Raw genomic sequence first — 24,368 nt, 5'->3', positions numbered from 1 at the left:
GTGATCCTCTTGCCTCAGCCTCCCGAGTAGCTGGGAATACAGGCATGCACCACCATGCCCGGCTAATTTTTTTTTCTACGTATATTTTAGTTGGCCAGATAATTTCTTTCTATTTTTAGTAGAGACGGGGTCTCACTCTTGCTCAGGCTGGTCTCGAACTCCTGACCTCGAGCAATCCACCCGCCTCAGCCTCTCAGAGTGCTAGGATTACAGGCGTGAGCCACCGCGCCCGGCCTTAATTTCATTTTTGATTTTTCTTTGCCACTGTATAGAAGTACAGGTGATTTTTGTATATTCTTGTATCCTGCAACCTTGCTGAACTCATTCATTACTTCTAATAATTTTTAGTGGATTTTTCTGTTTTTTAGGATTTTCTATATACAAGATCATGTTGTGCTTGCTTTGGCAGCACATATACTAAAATTGGAATGATACAGAGAAGATTAGCATGGCCTCTACGCAAGGATGACATGCAAATTTGCAAAGCCTTCCATAAAAAATTATAAAATTTTTTAAAAAAAGTTAAAAAAAGAAAAAAAAAAAAGATCATGTCATCTGCAAATAGAGGTAGTTTTACTTCTTACTGTCCAATCTGGATAACTTTCATTTCATTGTCTTGGCTAATCGCCCTGACTAAAACCTCCAGTATGATGTTGAATAGAAGTGGTGAAAGTAGATATCCTTGTCTTGTTCCTGATTTTAAGGGAAAACACCCAGTCTTTCACCATTAAGTATGGTGGTAGGTGTGGAATTTTTGTATATGCTCTTTATCAAGTTGAGGAAGTTTCTTTCTCTTCTAATTTGTTAGCTGTTTTTATCACGAAGGATATTGGATTGTGTCAAATGCTGTTTCTCCATCTCTTGAGATGATCACATGGTTTTTGTCCCTTTTCTATTGATATGGTATATTACATTAATTGTTTTTCTGATGTTAAACAAAATTTGCATTCCTGAAATAAATCTCACTTGGTCATGATATGTAATACTCCTTTTTATACATTGCTGGGTCAGTTTGCTAGTATTTTGTTGAGGATTTTTGCATCTATAATCATGAAAGATATTGGTCTTTAGTTTTCTTTTTGTATGATTTCTTAGTCTGGTTTTGGTATCATGATAATACTAGTTTTATGGAATGGGGTAAGAAGTATTCTTTTCTGTTATTTAGAAGAGCATGTGAAGAATTGGTATTCATTCTTCTTTAAATGTTTGGTAGAACTCACCAATGAAGCTGCTGGTCCTGGACTTTTCTTTGGGGGTAGTTTTTAAGTCACTAATTCAGTATCTATTTATTTTAGGTCTTTTCAGATTTACTATTTCTTCTTGAGTCGGTTTTGGTAGTTTATATCTTTGTAGGATCTTGTCCATTTCATATAGATTTACCTAATTTGTTGACGTATAATTGTTCATAGTATTCCATGATAATCCTTTTTATTTCTGTAAGGTCAGTAGTAATGTCCCCTCTTTCATTTTTGATTTTAGCAATTTGAATCTTCCTAAAGGTTTGTCAAATTTGTTGATCTCTTTAAAGAACCAACACTTAGTTTCATAGATTTTCTCTTTTTTCAATTCTTTCATTAACTTTCACTTTAATTTTTATTATATTCTTTTTTCTACTTGTTTAGGATTTTGTTTGCTCTTATTTCTCCAGTGTCTTAAGGTAGAATATTAGATTATTGATTTGAATTCTTTTGTCTTTTTCTTTTTTCATTTATTTATTTTTAAGATAGGGTCTTGCTCTGTTGCTATAGTGCAGTGGTGTCATCATAGCCCATTGCAACCTCAAACTCCTGGGCTCAACTGATCCTCCTGCTTCAGCCTCCTGAGTAGCTGGGACTACAGGCAAATGCCAGTATGCCCGGCTAATTTTTCTATTTTTTTGTAGAGATGGGGTCTCACTATGTTGCTCAGGCTGGTCTTAAACTCCTGGCCTCAAGCAATCCTCCTGCCTAAGCTTCCCAAAGTGCTAGGATTATAGGTGTGAGTCACTGCACCCAGCCTTTTTCTTCTTTATTGTAGGCATTTACAGCTATAAAATTCTCTCTAAGCACTGCTTTAGCTGCATCCCATAAGTTTCAGTATGTTGAGTGTTCAATTTCATTTATCTCAATGTATTTTCTAATTTTCCAATTTTTTGACTCATTGATTTTTTTTTTAGAGCTGTGTTTATTAATGTCCATATATTGGTGAATTTCTCAACTTTCTTTCTGTTTTGATTTCTAATTCCACTCCATTGTGATTAGAGAACATACTTGTACTATTCTGATCCTTTCAAAATTTATTTAGGCTTGTTTTATGGCCTGAAACATAATCTATCCCAGAGAATATTCCAATGCACTTGAGAAGAATGTGTATTGTGTGGTGTTATGTGGAATGTTCTATAGAAGTCTACTAGGTCTAGTTGTTATATAGTGCTATTCAAGCCTTCTGTTTGCTTTTGATATTCTGCTTATGGTTCTAATCATTATTGAAAGTAGAAGGCTGGCAACATAGCAAGACCCTGTCTCTACAAAATATAAAAAAATTCAATGGGCTGGTGGTGCGTGCTTGCAAGTCTCAGCTACTCAGAAGGCTGAGGTGGGAGGATTGTCTAAGCCCAGGTGTTTGAGGTTACAGTGAGCTATGATCACACCACTTGCCACTGCACTCCAGCCTGGCTTACAGAATGAGATCCTGTGTCTTAAAAAAAAAAAGAAAATGTAGTATTGAAGTTTCCAACAATTATTGTTCAATAGTCTATTTCTTCCTTCTAGTCTGTCAGTTTTTGTTTCATGTATAATATTTTGGGGCCTTCTTGTTAGGTCATATATGTTTATAAGTGTTATATGTTCCTGATGAATTGACCTTTTTATCATTATAAAATGTCTCTCATTATCTCTAATAACTTTTTGTTTTAAAGTCTATTTTGTTTGATATTAGTATAGCTACTCCAAGTTTCTTATGGTTATAATTTTTGTGATGTATCTTTTTCCAACCTTTTACTTTCAACCTTTGTATCTTTGGATTTAAAGTGTGTTTACCATAGACAACATATATTTGCATCTTGTTTTTTTATCCAGTCTTACAACCTCTGCCTTTTGATTAGATTTTTTAATGTTGTTATTGGATATAGTTGGATTTATTACTATAGATATTATTATTGGATATAGTTGGATATGTCATTTTACTTTTTGTTTCTTCCATGTTTTATGTCTTTTTTGTTTCTGTATTCCTTATTTACTGCTTTCTTTTGCATTAAGTAACATTTTCTTCTGTAACATTTTAATTCCTTTAATTATTTTTCACTATGTTTTGAGCTATTTTCTTAGTGGTTACTGTAGTGATTATCTACAGCTTAATTTATCATAATCCATTTCAGGTTTATACTAACATAATTCCATGAGACGTAAACACATTACTCCAATATAGTTTCATTCACTGTCCCTCCTTTTTGTGCTGTTACTCTTATATATATTATATCTATATGTTACAATCCCAATAACACATTGTTATAATTATTACTTTATAATTTTTAAAAACACTGAGAGAAGAAAGGAGAACAAGTACATATTTATATTACTTTTTAACTACCTTTTCTAGTTTTCATTGTTTGCTCCTGTGGATTCAAGTTACCATCTGTTGTCATTTCTGTGCCCCAATACAGCTCTGCTCCCACCTACCTCCTTTGTGATATTATCAAATACATTACATTTCCATCTGTTATAGGCTCAACAATAAATACAGTTATATACATATGACTTTAAACAATTGCTTTTTTTTTTTTTTTTTTTTTGAGACAGAATCTCACTCTGTTGCCCAGGCTAGAGTGAGTGCCGTGGCATCAGCCTAGCTCACAGCAACCTCAAACTCCTGAGCTCAAGCGATCCTCCTGTCTCAGCCTCCCGAGTAGCTGGGACTACAGGCATGCACCACCATGCCTGGCTAATTTTTATCTATATATTTTTAGCTGTCCATATAATTTCTTTCTACTTTTAGTAGAGATGGGGTCTCGCTCTTGCTCAGGCTGGTCTTGAACTCCTGAGCTCAAACGATCCGCCCACCTCGGCCTCCCAGAGTGCTAGGATTACAGGCGTGAGCCACCGCGCCCGGCCAACAATTGCTTTTTTAATCAGTTAAGAAAGGAGACAAAATATTCTTTTATATTGCCTTTTATAATTACATAATTACCTCACCAGTGCTCTGTGTTCTTTCATGAAGATTCAAATCACTATCTGGAGCATTTACATTCAGCCTGAGGAATTTGCTTTGGTATTTCTTGTAGAGTGGGTCTTCTAGCATGAATTCTCTCAGTTTTTGTTTTTTCTGGGACATCTTCATTTTGCCTTTATTTTTTGAAAGATAGTTTTGCTTGATAGCTTTTTTCTTTTAGCACCTTGAATTTTTTTTGTTGTTTTTTTTGAGACAGAGTCTCACTCTGTTGCCCGGGCTAGAGTGCTATGGCATCAGCCTAGCTCACAGCAACCTCAAACTTCTGGGCTGAAGCTAATCCTACTGCCTCAGCCTCCCAAATAGCTGGGACTACAGGCATGCGCCACCATGCCCGGCTAATTTTTTCTATATATATTTTTAGCTGTTCACATAATTTCTTTCTATTTTTAGTAGAGACAGGGTCTTGCTCTTGCTCAGGCTGGTCTCGAACTCCTGACCTCGAGCGATCCACCCGCCTCGGCCTCCCAGAGTGCTAGGATTACAGGTGTGAACCACCATGCCCGGCCAGCTCTAAAGGGCTTAATGATGCATATGTACAATAATTATGTATATATACAAAAATTACAATAATATGGAAAATAAGCAATCAAAGCAATGTTTTAAATGTTACTGCCTTTGGTGTGCTATGCCACTATGTCTTAAGGTGTCAGAGAAGTTCTGCTTAAGCATGGTGCCCAAGTCATGCCTGTTGTTAGACCTTTGGGACTCTGTTGATGGACTTTAGACTATCTCCCTGCCATCACTAATTAGATGGCCTAGGAATAGAGTCACTCTGCCACCTGATGGCCATAACCTGGAACTGTACCTGGGAGATAACTGGCCCAAAGACCTGGAAAGGAAAGATTTGTAATGAGTACATTATTGGTTCATCGTGATATAAAACATCGATGATGAAATGAAAAGACTGATCAGATTCATTGCAAATTCTTGTTTAACTAAAGCTCTTTATCCACGCACACAGCTATGTCAGAACCCTGAGGCTGCCTTTTATGAGGTGTTTGTGGCTGGGCACGGTGGCTCACGCCTGAAATCCTAGCACTCTGGGAGGCTGAGGTGCGAGGATCCCTTGAGCCCAGGAGTTTGAGGTTGCAGTGATCTACAATGACACCACTGCATTCTAGCCAGGATGACAGAGTGAGACTCTATCTCAAAAAAAAAAAAAAAAATTGAGTTTATTTTGTAGTTGTTCACTATTGGTTTACAAAAGGAAACTGACTTTTATATATTAAGTTATCTAGCCACCTTGCTGAATTTACATTTCAGATTAAAAGAGAATCATCTGATTATTTGAACAGATGCAAAAACATTTAAGAAAGTACAATACCTATTCATGATAAAGACTCTAGTATATTAGGAATGTAAGAAAATTTCCTTAACCTACGTTTAAGTCACTCAAACTCCTGAGCTCAAGTCATTCTCCTGCTTTGGCCTTTAAGAGTGCTAGGATTACAGGTGTGAGCCACTGTGCCTGGCCTAGAAAATGTCCTTAAAAAGAAGATACAATTTAAAATAAAATAGAGAAAATAAAGCAACTAGGCATAAATCTAACAAAATATGTTCAAGACTTCTACAGGGAAAATTTAAAAAAAAATTTAAATATATAGCAAGAAAACAGAAGTAAATAGAGATTATATTCAAAGATAGGAAGCTTTAATATTTTTAAAACTATCAATTCTCTCAAATTGATCTTTAGAATCAACGAAATGACAACTAAAATCTCAATAGAGTTTTATGTAGACCTTGATAAGATGATCTTAATGTTTATATGTAAGAACCACAGGAAGAAGCCGTTGATAATCTTAGCTGCCTACCGAACAGAAATAAGCGCTTTGCAGGAATGTGCCCGGACGCCTCACATCTGCAGTTTGCCACTCCAAGGGGAGAGTCAGGGCTTCTCCTCCTCTTCTACCTTCCAGGTCTCGCGTAAGAGCTTCTCACTGGCGGAATCTAACTCAGACCCCTTCTGGCAAAGGAGTCTGGGACGTATAGTTTAGGCGCTTCAGCCCCTATGATATCAAGAGAATTCACAAGAAGCAAAATTGTTTTGTCAGTTATGAGTGATCCATTTATATAACCTCTTTTCCTGGTCGCCAATCCTCCAATTCCCCCCACCTCCCCCAAATCTCTTGCAATTAGCCACTTCCCTTGAATGTCTGTGAGCCAGGCTTGACTTTTTCTCCTTCAGTCTACCTGGTTCCCAAGAACTCTTCGAGCAGCCAAGCAGCCATAGTGTCTTTTTTATTTTTAAATTTTTATTTATTCTTTTTTTTTTTTTTTTTGAGGGATGAGGTTTTGCTATGTTGCCCAGGATGACCTTGAGCTCCTAGGCTCAAGCAATTCTCCCGCCTCAGCCTCCCAAGTAGCCGGGACTACAGGTGTGGCCCACTGCGCCTGGCTGAGAAGCTATAGGTTCTCGAAGAACCCGTAAGTGTGGGTTTCAGCAGAGCTGGCACAGTAGCAGGAGTAGATGCCACGGGAGTCTGGGCTCTTGTAACTTACTTGTGCCTTTAGAACCTGCTCAGTCTGATGTCTATAATCCCCTTCCCCTCAAAGATGGAGTGCTTCTCATATGCCCACCTTTATGCATAATCTTCATGATGGACAGCTCAGATCGCAGAGTTTAGGGTCACCTAATGTCCCATGCTTAGGCATTCAGTCTCTGCTAGAGCCCAGTAGCAAGCCAACAGTTTCTTCTCAAAGGAGGAGTGATTGTCTCAGAACAGGGTATTACTTAGCTCTAAATTCCTAGGGGTCCCTTCTGTGACTCTTCTATGAGGGCTTGACAGAGGCTTCATACACAGCTTATCTGCTGCAGATACCTTGGGCTCCATTGGATCTGCTAAGTTGCAAGGCCCGTGGGGCAGAGCAGCTTTTACTACAGCTTCGACCAGGCGCAGAGTCTTCCCTGCTCTGGACATCACTTGAAGCATAAAGCTGTACAGTGGTTCGGGAAAAGTTTAGAAGTGATACTTTCAAATGTGGTAGAAGTTGCTTCCCAAATCCAAGGAGGCCCCGAACTTTCAAGGGCAGGGTGGTACTGAGAAGAGGCAGACCACACCCAGCACACCAGACATGGTCTTTGTAATTGAGCTCTCACTGCATATACAGTGTCATACTCGCGAGCATTGTAAAGACTTTGCTTCTTGGCGGTTCCAGCTCTATCCTTATTAAGTAACATCCCTGTGGTTTAGCTTAAAAACCATAATGAGGGCAGCTCTCTGAATCTATTTGAACCTCTGTTCAAAAGAATGATTGATAGTGCGGTTTCTTTGAGTGAGGTTTTGCATTTTATAGTATGTGAAGAAGCTTTTGTGCACGTTTTTAAACTTTAATAAGAATTAGCTTTGTTCTTTGCCCGGACAGATGTGACGCCAGCATAGCCAGGCTCTCCGCAGAGCACAAAACGACCTACGAGGGACTCCAGCACTTGAACAAAGAACAGCAAGCCGCCAAACTTATCCTGGAAACAAAAATCAAGGATGCAGAGGGACAGGTATGACCTGTTGCAGGTAGCTTTTAAAAGAGGTAATTTATTCTTAGCTAAGAATAACATGGTGTTGATTATTTCTTACAGGAGAAACCAGCTGGGGCACCCAGCATGCATGGGTTTATGCAAATAAAACCTTCTTTCTTTTTCACTTCTTCCTTCTCTGTTTGACTGGAGTAGCTCTTCATGAGCCTGGAGACCAAACCACCAAGATTTTTCAGTATAGTCCTAATTGTAAAGATTCTTTCCCGTTGTTCCTAAAACAATTAATATATTCCAGAAATTCTAAATTCCATCTCCAAAAGTATCTCTTGCACAGGTAAGTGGCCAAGCATTGCTTTCCATGCCACTCGTCCTAATCTCTGGCTCAGGAGATAGTTACTGTATTCACTAGGACCAATGGTGTCCTCCTCTTCACACAGTCTGTGTGTGGGACAAAAGTAGGACAAAGCTGGAGGGTTGGCTGGCTAATGGATCTGAGGGTATTTGACCTTGAAATTTACGGATTAATTTCACAAAACAAAACTCTTGGCATTTCACAGTTTGGTTTTGGGGCACTTTGCCATAGTAGGTCCTGTCTTCTAAGACATTTCCCATAGTATCTGTCATATTTGCTCTTCTTTGTTTAAAGAAGGACTGTTCCAGTAAAATAGGGGCATCTGGTCAATTTATTGGATTAAAAATATTTAAACCCTAACTACCTTCAATTTTGATCTGAAGCTACTATGTGAAATATGAAAAAAGAATAAAAAGACAAGTCCAATACTTTTTTTTTTTTTTTGAAGAATGAGTGAGGTAGAATTATTGCACTGGAAAATTGTAAGGAAATCTTAAAGCTTCCCGGTGGTAGGTAGCCAAGCCAAGGAAAATAGGTACAGAAATTCATCAAAAGAGGCATACTTTTTCGTTATTCTGGATCTGACAGATACCATGAATCTTTAAGTAAGGAACATTAAACATCATAAATTTTGCAGAAAGTGCAGACATTTCACAAAGGCCTAGTTTAACATTAAATTTTAGTAAAAAGACAAGGGAAATGGGTAGGTAGTGGGAGAAGCGAGCAGAAGGGATATAGTCCACGAGTTATATTTACCGGTGACCTGACTTGATACGGAGGTAAACCTGGGACCTTAATGAATTTTGTAAACAAAAAAAATTCCATTTTCTGTGACTAGCAGCCACATTGATGATAAAAATCCCAAGGTAAAGTTGACTGTATTTCATGCCAGCTGGTAGAAGTAGTGGCCCTGGACAGGAGTTGGACTTGCTCCTCAGCGAACTGTAAAGTTAAAGGCTGGTGCATGATGACTATTTTGGCAGTGCTACCGGTCTTTATTTTTGATAGGTGCGTAAGAAAGAAAATGGAGGTGGAAAGACGAGGTGAACTCCTAAGTGAATTTACTAAATTTGATTGACTCTTAATGCCATTGACGAGAAAATGGCTTCCTAAATGTTTTCTGAATTTACATCTGAAGAGGTTAGAGGTGATATTTATAAGCAAGGTTTCTTTTTCAGATTTCTCAGCTTCTGAACAGAGTGGACTTGTCAATCTCAGAGCAAAGCACCAAACTGAAGATGTCCCACAGAGACAGTAACCACCAGCTTCAGCTTTTGGACACTAAGTAAGTCCTCAATTTATAAAAAAAAATTTTTTGGTTGAAGTTCTTTATGAGTTTATGGGATATTATATATTTTTTTCCTCTTGGTTTTTATTTCTTGTACAAAGTAAAAACAATAATGGAAGTTAAAAGGGCAAGTTTCCACATAGCATGTTGCCACATTTCCTTCATAATTATTGTTTTTAGGGGTTGGATAATAATCCATGTGTTCATTCAACAAATACTGATTGAGTTCTGGCCAGAGAGCTGAGGAACGAGGAATGAACAAAAACCGGATTCCGTTCTTATCCTTGTGGGGTTGACAGTCTATGGAGCTGAGGACCATTAATCAACCAATGACTTAAATAAGCATATGCTATATTCTTACTAGTGGCGATAGGACTTTGAAGGAAAGGTGTATCGTTGTGGTAAGCTGAATAAAGGCCCACCAAATATCTCCGTGTCCTGATCCCTGGAACTGGTGAATATGTAACCTTATTACATATGTAATATGTAAAAAGGGACTTTGTAGATGTGGTTACGTTAGCGATTTAAAAATGGTAGGTTACTCTGGGTTAACTGAGTGAGCCTGACATACTCACTAGAGGGAGGCAGGAGGGTCAGAGACCAGAGAGGAGGCCATGTGACAGTGGGAGCGAGACTGGAGTGACCCGCTTTGGAGATGGAGGGAGGGGTTACGAGCCAGGGAGCACACGTGGCCACTAGAACCTGCAAAAGGCAAGGAAACGGTTCTCCCCTCAGAGCCTGCAAAAGGAGCCACCCCTGCAGACACCTTGACTTTACCCCAGTGACACCTTGTCGTGGACTTCTAGCTTCCAGAACTGTAAGAGAATAAATCTGTGTTGTTTTATGCCCCCAAGTTTGTGGACATTTCTCAGAGCAGCCACAGGAAACTAATATCGTTTGCTATGAGAGTAGCAGAGGCCGGGCTGTGGGGCCCTCCTGAGGAAGGGATGTTTGAGGGCAGAGCTGAAGAAGGAACGGGCTTTACCACACAGAGTAGGGTGAGGATACGTGAAACCGGGTAGCCTGTCGTGGGAGGAACGTGGCACGCAAGAAATGAAAGGCAGCGTGGGTGGCCAGAACGGGCGGTAAAGGTGAAGTGGTGGGACGCAGGCGGCTGGAGACAGGGGGGGCCAGTGTTTGCAGGGTGGGTTTCATGAGAGCAATAGAAAGCAGATATAAGGGGATAGAGTGAGAAGGCCCAGCCCGTGCCTAACCAGAATTCTGTGAGGAGACGATAGAGAAAACAGAGGAGAAACAATATCTAAAGAGATGATGGCAGATAATTATACAGAACTGATGATAGAGAAATCTTGAATTGAGACAGCCAAATGCATTCTAGTGGAATAAGTAAAAAACCAAGACTGGATACATCAGAGTAAAACTGCAGAACACCGAACATAGAAGATCCTAAGACAGAGAGAGAAACCAATGCTGGTTTCTCGGCTGTATTAACGGAGGCTGGAGGAAGCTGGTCTAATACCTTCAAGTGCTGAGACAGAATGATTGTCAGCCCAGTGACAAAATAAAGGTCTTTCAGGCAAACAAAAACTCAGAGTTTACTAATGAACCTTCACTAAAGGAATTTTTAAAAGATAGCTTTTGGGTAAAAAGAAAATAATACAAAACAAAAGTCTGAGATAAAAGAAGAAAGGATGAGCCAAGAATATGATGAACATGGGAAAACTAAATGAACCATAATATTAAGGTCTAATTTGTACAGTGTCAAAACACTGTGCAACCAAAATATCAACTTATAACAACATATAAATTAGGAAGAAGGTTTCTGAAATTAAAGTGTGCTAAGGAGATTTTTAGGATCAAATTACAGATATTGAATAAATTTAGACTTTGATAGATTAAATGTGTATATTAAAATTTCTATTCTAAAAGAATAAAATTAGAGTATGCAATTTCCAAATGTTAGAAAAAGTCCAAAGGCCAAAAATGCAAAAGTGTTGGCAAGGATGTGGAGAACAAGACCGCTTTGTACCATTGAGTAAAGTGTGAGGTAATACAGCTACCCTGGAAAACAAGCTGGTGTTTTCTGGTAAAGGTGCACATGTTTATACCCTAAAGAAATTCTTGTGGATGTGAATCAGGAGCTATGTGTCAGTATTTTCATAACACCATTATGTGTAATAGCAAAGATTGATAAAACAAACCAAAACAAATATCCATCAACAGAAGAATGGATAAACTGTAGTATATTTGTAAAATGGAATATTACTCAGCAATGAAAATGAATTAGCTACAGCTATACCCATCAGCATGGATGAATCCCACAGATACAGTGTTGGGTGAAAAAAGAAGTTGTAGAAACTCACACTGTATTATTGTCCCATTTAGGTAAAAATTTTAAATATGCAATGCTGAAAAATATGTTGTTTTAGGATCTAAACCAATAGAATAAAATATAAAGATGGTAAATTCCAGTTAATGGTTACATCTAGGGGCGTGGGGTGATTGGGGAGTACACTCAGGACCTTAGAAGTCTTAAGCAGGCGGGGGGGGGGGGGTGGCGGTACATGGTTGTGTTAGTTAGGGTACAGGTTAGCTGCAGTGCTGTGGCTGTCACGTAACAGTGGAGAGAGCAGTGATCCAGAGCAGGCGGGGCAGCACCCACAACTCAGTTTGGTTTCTCTGTGGCTCCAGTCCTTGCTTCTTCCCAGCCTGCTGGGTCAGGGAGAGAGTCCATGGCAGCAGCATTGTTTTTAAAGAAAATCATGCTTATCACTTCTACGTGCATCCCAGGGCCCTACTTACTCGTGTGGCCACACCTCACTGCAAGGGAGGCTGAGAAGTGTGATCTCTGGCTAGACAGCCATGTGCTGACATTCAAGGGCTTCTTCTTAGGGGAGAACAGACATTGCAGGACAAGTAGTGGCTCTACTACAATTGGATGTTCATGTTATCATTAATTAAATCACATGACATATCCTTCTGTGCTTTTATTACATATCATAATAAAAATTAGAAAAAAGTAATAAAGGGAAGTAGCATATATGGGCAGTTACTATTAATAAAAGGAATTTGGAAAGGGAGAGAACTAGAGGACTAGAAGGTTAGGAGATGTTTTTTTTTTTTTTTCCTTTCAATTTTCCTTTTGACTTAAATTAGGTAATATCCATATGGGGCAAGAGCAATTTGGGGGACATTAGCGGGAAAGGGAGCCAGGCTCCAGTCCTGGGAGACAGAAAGGACAGGGAAGAAGAGGCGAGGAAGGAGGGGAACCTTGAAGAGGCGATGGGATACACGGTGGATCCCTGGAACTGTAGAGGTAGTGCCTGGCACAGCTCTGTGTCACCGTGTGTCACCTCAGTGCCTACACTGCCTGCTCCTCGTGGCTAGGAGTCATCATCAGGTGCTTTTCTGTTGTGTCCTCCTGCCTTTCCCCCTTCCCAACTTAGCGCTAAGCGCAGTACTAAGAAAGGGTAAGCATGTAATCCTAATTGAGCTGAGTTTAATGCCGGCATACTTACCAGAAATCTGAGAGTTGAGAATTGAGGTTGTTTGATGTCATTAGGAAATTGTTTTACATCTAACTTGCTAATTTTCTTTTTTTAGGTTTAAAGGTACAGTTGAGGAACTCAGTAACCAGATTTTATCAGCACGAAGTTGGTTGCAACAAGAACAAGAACGGATAGAAAAAGAACTTTTACAGAAAATTGATCAGCTTTCCTTGGTTGTTAAGGAAAACAGTGTAGGTATTGATGTTTAGTAATAATTTGGTAAAGTTATTCAGTGGGGACCTATGTTTGAATAATACCTGGTAACTTATCACTGATTTAGTTGGTACCACCTAAAGCTGGTCAGTTGTTTCTTTGCCTTAGAATCCATTTCCGTAGTTCATTATTGATTCTTTGTATTCTTCTTAAAGAGATGGAGCACTTTGACCTGTTTTGGTTAACACAGACCAAGTAGAAAATTTCAGTATTTTCAGTTAAGAAGAATTTAAGTCAAGATCTGAACGATCCAAATTGTCCGTCTCCATTTCTAAATAAAACTAACAGTTATTTAAAGTCTAGGGACCATTTTGATTAAACAAACAGACAAACAAAACTAACAGTTACCAACTTTATCCCGGTTTGTTTTAATTTCGTGATCTGGTTTTGCTTTTCACTGGTGCTGAATAGATTTCTCCCCCCAGACCCCGCCATTCCGCTGTAGCGGCAGTGTGCAGTAGCACAGCGCCACATATAAACACAATCCACTACTTTCTTTTTCATCTTCCTTCTCCTTTTACCCCAGTCTGTCCCAGAATTAAGGTTTGTAGACCTGCTCAAAAACCATATCAAGAAAGCCTTGCTTATTTAGTCTTCAAAATCAGTAGACGCTCAAACCAGTACTTGGCAAGCAAATTTTTGTTGGTTTTGGTTATTTAGTGTGACCATTTCCCATTCCCTTCTCTTCTCTGGCACTGCTTCCTGCTGTTGGACTTTGATGATTGAGGCCGAAGTGACTGGTGCAGTTTGCATCTCTGACTCTGCTCTCTCCAGATGTGGAGCTATCGAGTCGCACACTGTGCAGTGAGAACCGTGAGGAGAGCTCTGCCATGCCCTATCCCACTCACAGCTTGCTATTTGTAGTCCTGGCCTCCAAAGCTTGCCTGCTACACAGAATCGCTAAAAACCGAGCATGGTGGAAAGGAAAAGGAAGAACATATTTAATATTCCAAATATTTTAATATTTAAATTTTTTAAAAATATTTTCCCCTATTTTCACCAGATCTACTGATTTACTTAGATCTCTGCTAACACATTTGTACTAATTATTCTGGGTCTTTGGATCACTGTTTATTTTTACACGTGGATTGGTTTAATAACTAATAGTAAACCCCAGAATAATGGTGGCTTTACTAAAATAGAAGCTTATTTCTATTTCACATAAAAGAAGTCTGAGTATGGGCAATATAAGAGTGATATGATGGCTTGTCAGTCCTCAGTGACCCAGGAGCCTTCTAGTTTAACTTTTCGCCAGTCCTAGAGAGTAACCCAAGTCCTCATAATTCGAATGGCTGCTAGAATTCCAGCCATTATGTCTGAATTCCAGGGACAGAAGGAAGAAGGAAGGAGTAAGGATATTAGCTACCTTTTAACTTTTCCTGGAAGCTGCCACATACTTGTGCTTCCATCTCCTTGGCTAGAACGTAATCACATGGAGAATTCAGTGGAAAATGTAGTCTTTATTCTGGACGACCTTGTACCCAGCTGAAAATTTGGGCTCTGTTAAGGAAGAAATGGAGAATGGATATCAGGCTCGGCAACAAGCAGCCATTGCCATTCTGTTCCCTGCAGGTTGTTGTTAAGTGATGTTATTTATTATGGCTGATGCGCACACCGTGCAGACTTTCCTTTTGGAATAATCAAGTGCACTTCTTATTGTGGGTCTCAGGGAGCCAGTGAAAGGGACATGGAGAAGAAGCTCAGCCACATGTCAGCCAGACTGGACAAAATAGAAGAGGGTCAAAGGAAGCCTAGTGAGGGGCAGAGGACAAAGCAGGACGAGGAGAAGATACACGGGCGCATCACCAAGCTGGAGCTGCAGATGAACCAGAGCCTAAAGGAAATGAAAGCAGAAATTAATGCCGGTAGGACGAAACCAATGGCTTATTTTCTATTGGATCTAAAAGCCTATTGATTAGTATTGCCCTGCAGCGACCTGTGAACCTGGCTAATGATGGTAACAGTGAAATGCCCTTAGTTGATTTTCTAAGTAGCTGTGCTGCATAGAACTGAAATGCTGTGTGAATGTCAACCATATACAGAGCCGCCATGAGGCACGGGCAAACAAAACTACAATTGCTCAGCTTGCAACTGAGCAATTTTAGTACTATCTGCAGATTCTTGTTGGTGCATAGCCAAGGTCAGCATGTCTCAGAAGTAAGCACATATCTTTGAGAGGCTTTTGAGGGCTTATTTTATACTGCTAGCAGTATCCAGTACCACCCTGGCAATGAATGATTGGCCTTTGCTCAGAAGTCAGCAAGGCCCATTAATTCACACTTGTTTAGAGGAAAACATTAGAGCTGATTTGAAGTTCTGAGTGCTGTCATACAAAGGAGGGATTCGATTTACACTTTGAACTCAGGAATACAGAACTGGGACCAATAAGTGGAAGTTACTGGAAGACAAAGATTTAACTCAATACGAGGCCCAAGTATCTTACAATTAACGGTTCCTGTAAGATACTGGTAGCTTTGTGAGCTTGAAAATTCTTTGTTACTGAAAGTATTCAAGTGGAGGCTGGTTGATCGTGGTCAAGAAGGAGGAGACAGTCTTGTGGTGTGAATAGCATGACTACATTATTTCCCAGCTCCTTCCAATTATGTGATTCCATGAATTTTCTTCTGTGGAATTATTCTGTTTTGACCACATGGAAATAAAAGTAGCTAGTTATCCCAAGGATAATTTTGTTGTTACTACCAGAAGTTTATTATTTTATTTAAGTAGAAGCTACCATTAAGTTTATGAATTGGAGAACTTGTAAAGATAAAAATGAGTTTTCTTTCTCAGTCTTTTGGGCTATGAGAATATGGTATTTGACTATTTCATCAATGTTTAACTTTGCATCATTTCCTGAATTAATTTATCTATTCAACACACCACTGGGGTTGTTAATATTTAGTACCTAATGAGAAATGGCATATGAGCCTTTTGAAAATTAAAACTAAAACTATTTTTTATTATAAAAACAATACATTTCTTAATGGAAAATCATAAAGTGTAAAATATTTTTTAAAATACAACTTCTCTCACTCAGAGGTCACTTTTATGTATATCTTTCTATATATGTAGGATATTTATGTGCTTTTCCAAAGAAAAGTTCATGTTCTGCATGATGTTTTTATTTAGTAGTATGTTGTATCTGTCCATGTCAGTAAGAACATTATTTTTATTTTTTATTTATTTTTTTTTATTATTTCATTTGCGACCCCCAGAACATTATTTTTAATGAATAATGTTTATATTTTTTATGGATTATTGCATGAAGAAAATTTTTTGAGTGAAAATTTTAAATTTACTAATGAAGATAAGACTTTTCTTTTAAAAATTTAACTTAAAAACTAATAGGAATACAGAATAATATGAATTCCTTTTTAAAATTTATTTTTTTTCAAAGATGGGATCTCAGTCTGTCCCCCAGGCTGGAGTGCAGTGGTGCAATCATAGCTCACTGCAGCCTTGAACTCCTGGGCTCAAGAGATCCTCCCACCTCAACCTCCCAAGTAGCTGGGACTACAGGTGTGGGCCAATTTTTTCTTATGCTATTAGAGACGGGGTCTTGCTATGTTGCCCAGGCTAGTCTTGGACCCCTAGCTTCCAGAGATCGTCTGCCTCAGCTTTCCCAAGTGCTGGGATTTCAGGCAGGAGCCACTGCGGCCAGCCTGAACTCCTTTTTTGATGGGAATTTGTTTCTTTTTTTAACTTTTTATTTGAAATAATTTCCAATTTAGAAAATCTGTAAAAAAATTAGTCCAAAAACTCTATATATCCTAGATTCACCAATTGTTAATATTTTAGAAATATGCTTAATGTCTGTGCATATATGAATATAATTTTTTTTGTCTGAATCATTTAGAAGTTGTAGAAGTCATGATGCCTTTTTTACCCCTTTATTGTTTCAGTGTATATACCCTAAGGACAAAGGTATTCCCTTAAATAACTACAATGTACAATGTAACTCAGTGAAATGGTTTTCAGTATTTAAATCTCAGCTTTTGCCATTGTTTCCTTTAGAGCAAATCTTCTCCAGTCCAGGTTCTTTCTTTCTTTTTTTTTTTAAATTAAAAAATTTTATTATATATATTTAAGGTATACAACAAGATGTTCTGATATACATATACATAGTGAAATGGTTACTATATTCAAGCAAATCAACATATCCATAATCTTACATAGTTACCCTTTTTTGTGGGTGTGTGGAAAGAGCACCTAAAATCTACTCTTTTAGCAAAAGTCCCCAGTTCAATACAATGTTATTGGCTGTGGTCCTCATGTTGTACATTAGATGTCTAGACTTACTCATCCTACATATCTGCAGTTTGTATCCTGTGACCTACATCGCCCATTTCCTCCTCTCCCCCTGCATCTCTGGTAATCACCATTTTCGTCTCTATCTTTGTGTATTTGACTTTCTTTTGTCTCTCTCTCTCTCTCTTTTTTTTTTTTTAGATTCCACATATGAGATCATGCAGTATTTTTCTTTCTGTGTCTGGCTTATTTCACTTAGCATTATGTCCTCCAGGTCCATCCATGTTGTGGCAAATGGCAGTATTTCCTTCTTTTGTCAGGCTGAATAATATTCATTCTATATATACATATACACACATCACAATTTTTTTATCCATTCATCCATTGATAGACACTGTTTTTTTCATATCTTGGCTATTGTAAATAATGCAGTAAACATGGGAGTGAAGCTACCTTTACCAGGTGGTGATTTCATTTCCTTTGGGTATATACTCAGCAGTGGGATTGATAGTTCCATTTATAATTTCTTTAGGGTCATATGATAGCTCCATTTATAATTTCTTTAGGGACCTCTGTCCTGTTTTCCACAATGGCTGCACCATCCTACATTCCGACCAACAGTGTACAATGGCTCCCTTTTCTTCATACCCTCACCAACACTTGTTATCTTTCCTCTTTTTGATAAAAATCCATTCTAACAGGGGTGAGGTGATTACTCACTGCGGTTTTGATTTGCCTTTCCATGATGATTAGTGATGTTCAGCACCTTTTTATATACCTGTTGGCCATTGAGGTTCTAATCCAGAATCACACATCATAGTTATCATGTTTGTGTAGTCTCTTTTACTTTGGATCAATTCCTCTGTGATCTTGACATTTTTAAATAATCCTGGCCAGTATTTTGCAGAATGCCCTTCAGTTTGGTGTTGTTTGCTTCCTGTTGATATATGATTCAGGTTGTGTGTTTTGGACAGAAGTGCCCCAGAAGTGATGTTGTATCCTACCTAGGGTATCTTATCAGGAGGTACACAGTGTTGGTTTTTCCCAGTATTGGTGATGTTAGCTTTGAGCACTTGGTTAAAGTGTTATATGCCAGATTTCTCCATTGTAATAGTTTCTTTTCCCTCTTTGTAATTAAAAAGTAATCTCTAGGGAGATACCATGGAACTTGTTTCCCATCAAATGTTTACCCCAGGGGCTTTAGCATCTATTAATAATTTTTGCAAGAATCAACTAATAATACTATATGCTATGGAATTTGATATAGAATTTTTAAAAAATGTTAACTCCTGTGAAATTTACTTCTTCTTAAAGGGTTTACAGCCATCTATGAAAGCATAGGATCCCTCAGGCAAGTTCTTGAAGCCAAGATGAAGCTGGACAAGGACCAGCTACAGAAGCAAATCCAACAAATGCAGAAGCCGGAAGCTCCTGTGTGAAGGGAGTTGGGACAAGGACCTGAGAGACGGTTTTGCCAGTGGGGCTTGGAGCTAGATACCTCTGTAGCCAGGCCATTGCTGCATTCAGGGTTGTTCCATCCACGGCGTGCATGTGCCAAGAAATGTGTTTTCGTGGGTCTAAATGTTTACCTTGAGTCTTGAAAACACTCTTTTCTTTAAAAGTATTAAGTACAATTTTTACCACTTTATTTCACTTCTCTAAATTCAATGGAATTATCCCCCCTGGATTTTGAAAGGCTTTTATCTTCTTCATTTTATGAATGAAAAGACTTAATTTTTCTTCAATGCTTGATGCTCTTAGCCAAGACTGTTCACTATTTTGAAAAATGTCATGGTGATTTTTAATTAAGAAACTAATGAGCTGTCCCAGGAATGTGTTGCTCCTCACCCTAAATTAAGAGAATGTCCCGATAGGCTAGAATTCAACCTTTGAGTCCATATTTGGATTTGATTGTTGTTGTCTATGCATTTCTTATATTGGTTATCTTCCTGTAAATCTGCTGTCTTTTGTAAGGGGAAAGGATTTAACATTTGGAAGAAACCCCACCATTTATGTAATGGACATAGTTTAAAAATTGATAACTGCCATATAGATTGCAAAGTCAACGGAAACTTATCTAGATAATGCAAGGCACAATATCTACAGCAACCACCTAGATATACCGGTTTTAATATTTAAAACTACTTTTGAATTATCCACTGCCTGTATAGTGATAGCCATATATTTAATAATGGAATGGTGGTTAATAGTCTATTTACTGCACAATTAATTGTTCATTAATCATGATATAATGTGATAATTTTTCAGACTTCACGATCTCTCTAAATGTTTCCAAAATTGGCACAAAGTGCTCAAGTTTATATACACTTCTTGTAACTGTATTCTTGTGCCTTGGTTTTATCATGTCAATGCACTGTACCCTATACAAGTTATGAAGACAAAATAGAAGGCATGATAATTCATCAGGATTATGATGTAAAAATGGGATCCTCTGTATTTTTTAAATGTCCTAAAAATTTTATCACTGTTAAGGCATTAATCATTCAGTCTTACTAATGGAATAGAAATTCATACTTTTGTATGGACAAAGAATCAAATCGATATTGCATTTATAACACTTGTCAAGAAACTTTCCTCTTGAGCAACTGTGTAGATGATGGGTGTTTTATTTTCAATCGCCATATCTGATTAGTCTTTGAAAACTGGCACCAGTGATGTCTGTTCACCTGTGTATGTAAAAACTGACAGTGAGACACACCGTTCTAAACTGTGAGGGTGCCCCAGGAAAAAGAAACACAGGAATACTTTTAAAATAAAATAAAATTCTTTTTCTTTTGTTTGTCAAGGACTCAGGAAAATAAAAGCATTTTCTATTTTTAGAATAAATCGTAAATGAAATACCTAACTGGCTATTACTGTTTGCCCATATAAAACATGCTGCTGCAGTACATAATATTTTACTCTCAATGGCTTGTGAAATTTTTTTTTTTTTAAATTTGGACGTGAGAGGTTATATAAGGAATATGTCATCCAACACATATTTTCTTATTTTGTCACACATTTCCACTTAACCAAGAAAAGAGAGGTTCATACTCTTGCAATCAGAAAGCGAATTTCTTTTCGAGATAGAGTAACCACATTTCGTGTAGTTCTTCACGTTTAAGCACAAGCCACGGCACAGAGAGCCACATCCCCTCCGGCATCTCTCTCCTCTGGGGTCTCTGAGGGGGAAGAATCAGCACATCTGACACCTGGGACGGTGGGGAAGGGGACACTAGCTGGACTCTGGCCAGGTGGGGGCGGTGATGTAAGCAGGTGACACTCAGCTGTCAGCTGAACTTTTCCCAGGCGCTTCTGACGTTGGCAGCCCCCTGCCATGAGCGACCATAGGGGTTCTCCACCTTGGCTGCACGTCGGAATCACCTGGAGGAGTTGACGAAGCTGTTGATGCCCATCTGCCCCCCAGACCCATGAAGTCAGAACCTCTGGGCAGCAGGTGGCGGGCATCAGTATGTGTCAGAGGCCCTGGGCATTTCAGTGTGCAGCCAAGGTGGGGAGCCGCCAGCCACTGCAGTGCTCTTCTCACCAAAGTTTAAATGAGAATCAGCTTCCATGTTCTTTCCTTTACCAGAAATTTGCAATAAAACGAATAAAATTTCCAAAAAATAATGTGGTGTATGATTTTTAAATTTAAAAGTCTTTTAGTGTTGAGGTGACAAGTTAACTAGGTAAAATGCCATAGGAAATATTTCTCTTTGGTTTCCATGGAAACCCTTTGATGGCTGAAATAAAGTGCTGAAGTCCTGGCAGGCGCTCTGAGAACTGGAACGTCATCGGGGGCTGCTCTGTCTGCGGGTTTCCTGGGTGGTGGGGGCTTCTCTGCTGCCTGTCGCTTCTGGAATAATGCTGGTGGCCATTCCTGAGTGTGTGCTATGTGCCTGTGCCACACCCCTGGTGTGTGGTAAATACTGTCTGTTTCCCCATTTTACAGATGAGAAAACGTAAGCAACTTGCCCCAAATCCTACAGCTAATAAGTGGGAACCAGGATTCAAACTGGGCGGCCTCCTTCCACAGTCTGGCTGCTTGACTAGCGCACTGCACTACCTCTGAGGACACATCCCGCCTCCCCACATAACTCTGACGTGCTCCAGCCCCATCTCTATATGAGCTTAACGTTCTGCCTTCTGACTACCCTGGCTTTTTAATGCCCCAATTCCAAATGCCTAAAGAGGCAATCTTACTATTATTAATAGCTTCGCTTGGGTCAGATGTCATCCTCTGTTTGTATCGATGGAGGCATGGGAGGTGGGGTCAGTTGGTGCCACAGGACTGCAGGATCATGGACATTTCGTCCTCTGTGCTTGGGCTATCCTAGGTAGTGGATCGTGGCTCCGTACACTGGGAGACGGGTTGTGTGGGGCAAGCATAGAGCAGAACAGAAAAGATGGTGCCATCCAAACTGAGATCATCCCACTAGGATCTCAGCCTGAAAAAAAAAAAAAAAAAAATCAAACCATCCATGATATTCTGGATACTCAAAAGTAACTATATGGAGTTTTTCTGTCACTATACTCCTCTTGCTGCCTGACCTTGGACGAGTCTCTTCACCTCTCTGTGTCTTAGTTTTCTCAACTGCAGAATGGAGATTATAACAATTTTTAAAAGGGAACTTATTTATAATTTTCAAAATAAGCAGCTTATGCAATAGCAGGCATCAAATAGTGAAAACTGGGGCGTGGGAGGGGAGATACTGGCCATGCGACATAGAAAGCATATGGGGTCCATGTTTTGGTCCAAAGTGTTCCATTATCTGCTGGGACCACATTTGGGAAGCTGCTGTAACCTCCAAAGAAAGTGGCATCCCACCCTGGCACACAGGAGAGGAGTGGAGCCCTTATAAAGAGAAATGTAGACAGGACCAGAGTGGGGACAACCCCTGCATGTGGCAAGGGCTGGCAGAACCTCAGGTGAGTTAGTGTCATCGCTGGAGCAGGCAGGGCTTCCCCAGGCCTGAGCCTGGAGTGCGGCAAGGCGCTGAGAGGCTTGAGGCTGGTGGGACCAGAGCTGGGCTAAGGGTAGGCTCCCTCAGCAAGGATGCGGGCTGATGTGGAGGCTGAGGGTGCAGGGCCCAGAGTCCAAGTTGGGAAATAAGATCCAAGTCCAAGGGTGCTGTGGTCCAAATGGCAGGCTGCATGTGAGGTATGAACCAGAGGGGCCTGTGCTGGCTGGACACAAGGTGTGCGGTGTGTGCCCGTGGGGAAGAAAAACTGACAATTGAATTAGAATCCCCACTGACTAGTGGCATCGACTGTAATAAAATTACCCTTAAAAAAATGTATGTCAGGCCGGGCGCAGTGGCTCACGCCTGTAATCCTAGCACTCTGGGAGGCCGAGGTGGGAGGATTGCTTGAGCTCAGGAGTTCGAGACCAGCCTGAGCAACAGCAAGATCCCATCTCTACTAAAAAAATATAGAAAGAAATTATATGGACAACTAAAAATATATATAGAAAAAATTAGCCAGGCATTGTGGTGCATGCCTGTAGTCCCAGCTACTTGGGAGGCTGAGGCAGAAGGATTGCTTAAGCCCAGGAGTTTGAGGTTGCTGTGAGCTAGGCTGACGCCACAACCCTCTACCCTGGGCAACAGAGTGAGACTCTGTCTTAAAAAAAAACAAAAAAACCCCAAAAACCCCAGATATATGTACACCCATGTTCATAGCAGCATTATTCACAATAGCCAAAAGGTCCATCAAATGATGACTGGGTAAACAAAATGTGATTTATACATAAAATGGAATACAGGCAAATGATAAAATATCAAATCTCAAGTAAAGACCAGATCTGCCTGTGCTATGTGGTGCTATTTAGGATTTGAGGCAAAAAGAAAAATGTATGCCCACATATAGATGTTTTTATGCAATTTTATGTTAAAATTGGGCACTTTATTTATAGTGAAGATTTTTTTTTATTAATTTTGACTTTTAGAAATATTACACTTAAATATCATTTACTCGATTCCTGAGGTTTTTGGCTGCCTCTCTGCTTACATATTGCATTCGAGGCTGCCTTCCCCTGATCCTGACTCTGCCCAGATGTGTAGAAATGTAGAGCTAAATTCAGTGTTCAATTATTATAATTAGCTTATTTTGGGTGTATCTGATTGCTTTGGATGGTCTCTGGTCTGTTTTTATCCCTAATTGCCATGCTTTGTTTAATTTTGACACTTGTGACTCAGTTCTTCTTGGAACTAGGTTGGGCCACAAATAAAGCAGAGCTCTGACTCTGAGCAGGTGTGACTCCTCGGAGACGTGGAGGAAGGTGGGGGAGCAAAGATGTTTGCACATTTCCATCCCTTGCAGTCAGCCGCTGGAGAAGTGTGAGGAGCACTCCAGATCCCTCTGGGATTTATGGTCCTTTGCTGCCCCTATATGGAGAGAATGGAAACTTCTAGGGAATCTGTTTCAATAGGGAGAATCCAGAACCAAGGAATGCCTCAGGGGAAAGGCTCTTGGAGATCACTGAGCTCGATTCTCATTTTCTAGAACAGGAAACTGAGTGCCTGAGACTTGGGCTTTGCAGGAGAGCATGCATGATAGTATGGCTGTAACCATGACACTAAACCAGAGTTTAGTACCAACTCTGCACTGGCTGGGATATGGCAGTGCACAAAACAGACAAAAACGCTGCCTTTCTGGACTTTTCATTCTAGAGGGCTGGGGGTTGGGAGAGAAAATACACAGGTGAATACCAAATGTGGCAGTTGAAGGAAAATAAAGCAGGGGCCAGAGGTAGGGGGTACCAGGAGGGAAGGTGAAAAGTCAAAGCAGGATGGCCAGCAAGGCAACATGGAGCAGAGACCCCATGGGGATGAGGGGGACCCAGGTAGATGCCTGGAGGAGGAAGTTTCCAGGCAGAAGGAACAAGTGCTAAGGCCCTGGGGCAAGAGTGCAAGTTCATTTAACATTCCAAACAAGCCAATGAGGCTGATTATATTAATTGAGGAATGGAAGGGAGGAAATTCCTCAGAGACCCAAGAGGTGGCTGAGTCCAACGCCCATGCCCCTGGCTACACCACTGTGTTGCCTCTCAAGTTTTCGTAAACTGAATATTGTATTCTT

The 24,368-nt window shown here is 39.7% G+C and overlaps 1 protein-coding gene and 1 pseudogene across 1 annotated transcript in view; both read left to right on the top strand.

Annotated features, from left to right (window-relative positions):
- The window catches only part of FAM81A (family with sequence similarity 81 member A), a 65,123-nt gene extending 44,208 nt beyond the window's left edge, over nt 1-20,915 (top strand). Inside the window, exons 5-9 of the mRNA XM_069459307.1 lie at nt 7,570-7,699; nt 9,209-9,315; nt 12,883-13,018; nt 14,710-14,905; nt 18,603-20,915. Coding sequence (XP_069315408.1) covers nt 7,570-7,699; nt 9,209-9,315; nt 12,883-13,018; nt 14,710-14,905; nt 18,603-18,727 — 694 coding nt within the window. The 3' untranslated portion in view covers nt 18,728-20,915. The remainder of the gene's footprint in view (nt 1-7,569; nt 7,700-9,208; nt 9,316-12,882; nt 13,019-14,709; nt 14,906-18,602) is intronic.
- Nucleotides 394-513, top strand: LOC138381039 (U6 spliceosomal RNA; annotated as a pseudogene).
- Nucleotides 20,916-24,368: the final 3,453 nt, after the last annotated feature.

The sequence above is a fragment of the Eulemur rufifrons genome, chromosome 2 (genome assembly GCF_041146395.1).
Source record: "Eulemur rufifrons isolate Redbay chromosome 2, OSU_ERuf_1, whole genome shotgun sequence".
Lineage (NCBI taxonomy): Eukaryota > Metazoa > Chordata > Mammalia > Primates > Lemuridae > Eulemur > Eulemur rufifrons.
The sequence above is the reverse complement of the archived record's forward strand: the minus strand, read 5'-3'. Positions and strand labels throughout refer to the sequence as shown.